Raw genomic sequence first — 5,967 nt, 5'->3', positions numbered from 1 at the left:
TAGTGCTGCTATTAGACCATACCCAGACATAAGGGCTCTAAGGTGTGTGTGTGTGTGTGTGTGTGTGTGTGTGTGTGTATATGTCTGTGTGTGTGAACTCTACCAAAGTTTTATGCATGCTAGAAAGGGTGACTATGTGTTTGTGTTTGCGATTTGTGAGGGAAGAAGGGAAAGAGAAGTGTGTGTGTGTGTGTGTGTGTCGGTGTGTGTGTCGGTGTCGGTGTGTGTCGGTGTGTGTGTGGGGGTTTACGTGTTGCGTTTTGAGAGAGAAAGTAGAGACACTGATATCCTGGCATGAGATGAGTGGGAGGAAGGATGGATGAGGTTAGCGAGGGTCTGGCGAGGGCGCAGTAGGTGTAAGCTTGAGAAATTTCCATATGGCAGTAAAATGTCTACCACTTTACTTATCAAGTTTCTAATGTGTGCCAGGTGCTTCTCACGAACACTTAGTAAACCATTTCTCTGTGTCCGTGCGCTTTATATGTGTATGAGTGTTTGTTTTAAGTCACATTTGGAACAAATTGTGGACTCCAAACCAGATCAGCCACAGCCTCAGGACAATATTGGTTCCCAATTTGGTTTCAAAGCAGTTGCATTCAGGAACAGCTAAAATATCTTCTTGTCCTCATTGGGGAGATTGTAGGAAAAAAGTAAGCACAATAGTAAGGGTCAGTTTTGGTCATGGGGAATCGTTACGGTATGGCTTCTTGGAAAATAATATAAATCTGTGTGTGTGTTGGTGGGTGTTTTCAGCACAAATTTTGACCCGTTACAGTCATTGAATGTCAACGGCATTATATAAAGTTTTACTGCTGCCACTCATAGACGAGAAAACCCAAACCGTCAAACCGGACCCAAATGACACACACTATAAAACATGGAAAAATAAACCTGCTCTAAGCGTTAAGTAAAAACCCAACCCTAGGTACCGAAGCATAGAGCCGTTGATTTATTAATGTGGATGTTACAGTCATTGGGAAACAGTGTGTTGCTTTATAAAAAGTCCATATTTATGGTTTGACACACTTGTTTTTTTTACATTGGCAAACAGAGGGGTGTTCAGCAAATCTCTTAGACCTATTCCCCGGTAAAATTTTGTTTATCATATTTCAATAGATTTTTTGCTTTTTGATCTTCTGGAAGAACCCTTTAAAGGTGAAACAGACTCCCAACAATACATCTGCGTCATCTGTTTTATTTTATTAGCAAAGTTGCTCTAAAGTCTTTCTACCTCATTTCATTTTAAGAGCAGTCTTAAGCGTGTAGAAGTAACAGAGGTGGCTGTCATGAACTCACTGGTGGTTGCCCTTCAACGGCGACCAGGCAGGAGAGCTGGGGCTTTGGTGGTTTTGGCAACAAACGAGACGGTCTTCTTTGAAGTCGCCACAGATCCTCTTACCCATGACGCTTCACTTACGAAATGATTTTCCTTTCAAACGGGCTATGTCTTCGTACAGGAATTCTTATGAGAATCTGACAAATTTTATGTCCGTAAGACCTTCGCCCCAAAATACCTCGACTAATTCTGAGGGAGTCTTTAATGCCGTTTTGTTTCTTCTCTGCTAGTATCCGAGTATTTTAGCACATCAAGACAAAAATGCTTAGGTTATTGATCATTAAAAAATACAAGAAATATTCATTTATTGCATGGATATATTTTGACCATGGCACTGAATAAATAAATAAAGTTTATGTATATATAAATATGTAGAATGTCATTGTGGAAAAAAAAGGAAATCCTGAGTTAGTTTTACTGTAAATCAATCCATCCAAAAAAAGTTGTCTCACGTCTTTTGAATATGAATACTTTATAATCTCTAAAGGTATATACATATTCACAGTAACAGTCTGTATATGGCACCAACAGTGAAGCACTGTTTACAGCACAGCACTTTTATTAAAATTAGTTATCCTGCGTACAGCAACATCAAAACAACATTGATAATACAGTAATGTTAATGTTAATTAAATGAGTACATTTTCTAGCGTTGTGTTGTCCTAGATGCTGGGCTGCTATATAATTAAACAATTGCAATAATAAACACAGGGGAGAACAATTGTTTAAAGGAAATGTTGTAAAAACACTGTTTATTTTACCAACAGAGGGTATTCTTTCAATATAATTCTTTCCAAGTGGTATTTAGGTAGATCTTTTTGTCTTTTAGCTGATATCTGTTCACAATAGGAACAGTGTGGATTAATAGTTACCCTCCTACAATTGTCTTCTTGTCATCTAAGAAATATATATCATATTATGCAAACACAAAAGAAGTTTTCAAACAAAAGGAAAGTGAAAACATCCCTTTGACAAGTCGGCCTGTAACACCAAGATAGAAAACTTAAACGAGTTTCTCATTCACATTCCGAAAGCAGAAGTACAACACATCAACAACTCTTTAAAAGTTATTAAATAATTCATTAAAGTTTTTTTTTATTAAAAATTATCTGTTTTTTACCAATAAAACCAAAGTACTGGAAATATTTATTCCTGATGAAAGTCAACATGTCGCCTGTTTCACATTATAACACACAATGAACTAGAGGTTAAAGTAAGTTCTAAAATAATTTGAATTTTAATCCATATAATGAGATGAAATGGGAGTTTTGGGGATGACAAAAGTAAAACAAACTGCTGATCACTGGAATACTGAAATATGTTACACAAATTAGCCAAAAGGCACAAGATTACCTGTTTAAACTATTTATTACCAGCCAGTGTGGCGGTGGCAACACTGACACATAAAACACCGAGACACAGAGCAGAGCACATGGTTACATTGGTCTGCTTGCACCTCTCAGGAAATGGCATCCAATCACCTTTCAACTTTACACTAACAGACCAGTCATTTGGCTTCACTTTGACATTTCACAGGTCTGACTTCCTCATAACACACCGACAACTTTTCTTAATATATGTGCAGAACAGGCGAAACATTCTAATGTATCACCATAATTGTTCTCTGCAGAACAGAATAAAGGAGTAGCAGGCTCTCAATATACTGCAAATCCCTTACATTATCTTTAATACCAATAACTTTATGTGTAGCTCTCTATTTCCTTCTGATCTCCAAATACAGCGAAGAACACATCAATATTCAACATTAATAATGTAGTGGACTCCTGCTATTTGGTGGTCTAGTATTTATGCTGACTGTGCCTAGTCCAACCTCTCATAGCCCCTGTCATCTGGCGCTGTTATATATAGCCTATATGTCTGACTTGATTAAATGCAACATTTGGTTATTGGACACACTATTACTCAGCATTTAAGTAAGTGTGGATTATATATTATAGAAATATTCCCTATACATCCGGCTGTGCCTATGACCTATGTGCTTTGTTTAGTCGGCAGCCCTGTAATTCCCTCACAGATCATAGGATTTTATTTAAGTGACAAAATGGCTATTTCCGTCCATTTAAACGACCACGACGACCCCTTAAACTGAAGCAAACTTATTTATTTTCTGTAAACAAAAAATAAATATAAAAGGTTGCCATTTGGACTGAAATTCATTAGTCTTGAATGCTTCCCTAACTGTGTTTACTGCTGTTTTGAGAAGAGACCGAAGCACTTACAGACACTTACTGATAGAATAAAAAGACTGCAAAGGCAAAGGGATGGAGGAGAAAGGCTGTAAAAGCCTGGTCGTGACACATTCCTCCTTCTCCAACATTTTCAAGAAAGAGGAAAAGTAAATTGCGGGTCTACATACTCCTGCAGGAAATAACACTGCCTGATGTCATTTGCCTGACCCATTGAGGTAAATGTCTCACTATTCTAAACACGATTTAAATAACTGCAGTTTTACGTTCCGCTCAAGTGAAAGCGTCGCATCCAGTTTTCCTCCAAAAGAAAACTTTGACGCCACCACAGACTTTTACATTTGAAATGAGTGGACAACTTTGATGTTTCTCTTGAGAAAATCATTTTTGCTTCAGTCTTAAATTACATATTTTAATCATCCAAATCTTGTTTTTATTTTAACGAAGTCTAGAATATAAAAGCATCGGATATGACGATGTCACTATCATACTCACAGAAAAGCTCTAAAAATGCGAAGTTCTTTATTTTTAATCTGGGGTCCAGTGTCCCCCGAAGTTTGTTCTTACTTTCATTTTTTACTCCCAAAATGCATTAATATTGTTGAAGCCACGCAGCTGAAGGGAAAATAGTTTTAATGAAAGCATAAAGTCAGCAGAAACGTCCTTTCTCCACTGCTTAGAAACGAAGCGGCCCGCAGGGGGGCGCTGTGTGTCCGTGTGTGTAGGCCCACACGAGCCGGCAGTCCCAGGAAGGGAAAGACGGAGTGACACGCTGCATAAAGAAAGATAAAATAGAAGAAAACATACCAACATGACAAGTAAGCTTTTAGTTTAGGTCTGGAAAATCCTTGAACATTTCAAGTGATGCTGTAATTCATAAATGTAACGCTAAGTAGGCCTATTCCAAACATATCCCATAATTCTAGTTTTGTCACAGAAAGGTTTTAAATCTAGAGTCTGGGAGAGAAGATCGTTTGAAATGCTGTATGCATGTTTTGAACGCAGCATCGTTTTTTAAACGGACAGAAAACATGTTGTTTTGATAATAAATGTGTGACACTACATGATTGTTAAGGTAGACATTTTTTTCAATGCAGCTGCTTCAACCGTAACCCCTCCTCCTGGCGCCCCCTGGTCTCTCTCTCTCTCTCTCTCTCTCTCTCTCTCTCTCTCTCTCTCTCTCTCTCTCTCTCTCTCTCTCTACACTCTGCTGTTATTCCTCCACAATCGTGTGCTTCATTCCAGTGCACAAGCCGAGCGAAGCAGACGGTCCACACTGCAGCCAAAGCTGATTAATTCGCTCAGGGAATATATATATATATATATATGTATATATAAACCGCGCGGCTGTTTCTTTACAGGACTACCACTTGATCGTGGACGCATGTGAGCGTGCACATGCCGGGCTGGGACTGTAGGACACCATGGCTCTGACACAAGTGCGGCTATCTCTGCCTCTGCTCCTTTGACCACAGAGAAAGTCTTTGGATCTCCTCGCGAAGGCTGCTATTTGTTTTTTTGTCCCCCTCCCTATTGACTCACAACGACATATTGCTGGAAATTTTCTCTGGATGGTGACCGCGGACTGGACTACCTGTTTTCAGCTGAATGCGAGGGGAAGGGACTGGAAGTCTTGCGCCGGTTGCCTTTTCTCTGGTTTACTAAGCCGCGTTGGAGATCACTGAAAACCGAAAGAAGGACTGCTGTATTCACACGTTTTACACTAAGGGTGTTATTTCCTCCGAACACACACACCTTTAGGTGTTTTGGTGAATGGGGGTAACTCTGGTCCTGGAGGCTTGACACAGCTGGGACTGGGACGGGACTGGGTGCGTGGAGCGTCAAATCACCCAGGATTGTGTTCCCTTCTCTCTCTCGCTCTCTCTCTCGTGGGTCTATTTACATGTTTGACCTGACTGCTTTATGACAATGGATTACTTTCTGCTTTTATGCAGCCTCTTGCTGCCTGTGGTGTCCACCGTTGAAGGTAAGACATTTCATTTTCAGTTGCGTGTTGCGTTGCAGAATGCCTTAAGCGTATTTGTCCTCCTTAGCAAGCGAGTCGGCACCCATGCCTTTCAGAGGCTGGGCACCCCAGCGGATGAAGCTCTTGTTTACCTAAATTCTGCATTTTCTACTATTCCCGAATTGAAACTAACCTCTTATTTACAAAGTGGCCATCTGGCTTGTTTTAAGGAATCCCCAATGGCATTATTGGCTTTGCGCACCCAAGCGATGTGGCCTGGACAGGTTTCAATACACAATTGTAATGCGCGTCAAGGAAAGCTCATCCATTTCAATGGTAGTTGTGTATTCTTTTTGGGGTTTTGTTTCATCAGCTATTGTCGACAGCTAGTGCTTTCTTCGTCACTTAAAGAAAATTAGCTTCACACTGTATCTCATCGGGGACTCGCGACTCCGAGA

The 5,967-nt window shown here is 40.0% G+C and overlaps 1 protein-coding gene and 1 long non-coding RNA gene across 12 annotated transcripts in view; both read left to right on the top strand.

The window, feature by feature from the left end:
• The window catches only part of LOC117950501, a 786,205-nt gene that overhangs the window by 252,874 nt on the left and 527,364 nt on the right, over positions 1-5,967 (top strand). The gene's annotated exons all lie outside the window — the stretch shown is intronic.
• The window catches only part of LOC117950485 (ephrin type-B receptor 3-like), a 60,092-nt gene continuing 58,887 nt past the window's right edge, over positions 4,763-5,967 (top strand). For 6 of the 11 annotated variants that reach the window (XM_034881580.1, XM_034881589.1, XM_034881584.1 and 3 more), the window contains exon 1: positions 4,764-5,530. In XM_034881580.1, coding sequence (XP_034737471.1) covers positions 5,467-5,530 — 64 coding nt within the window. In that variant the 5' untranslated portion in view covers positions 4,764-5,466. Of the gene's footprint in view, positions 5,531-5,967 lie in introns of all 11 variants that reach the window. The other 5 variants (XM_034881586.1, XM_034881587.1, XM_034881585.1 and 2 more) reach the window with 2 other exon arrangements.

This window comes from Etheostoma cragini, chromosome 9, assembly GCF_013103735.1.
Source record: "Etheostoma cragini isolate CJK2018 chromosome 9, CSU_Ecrag_1.0, whole genome shotgun sequence".
In the NCBI taxonomy this organism is placed as follows: domain Eukaryota; kingdom Metazoa; phylum Chordata; class Actinopteri; order Perciformes; family Percidae; genus Etheostoma; species Etheostoma cragini.
This window is presented reverse-complemented; position numbering and strand designations above follow the sequence as displayed.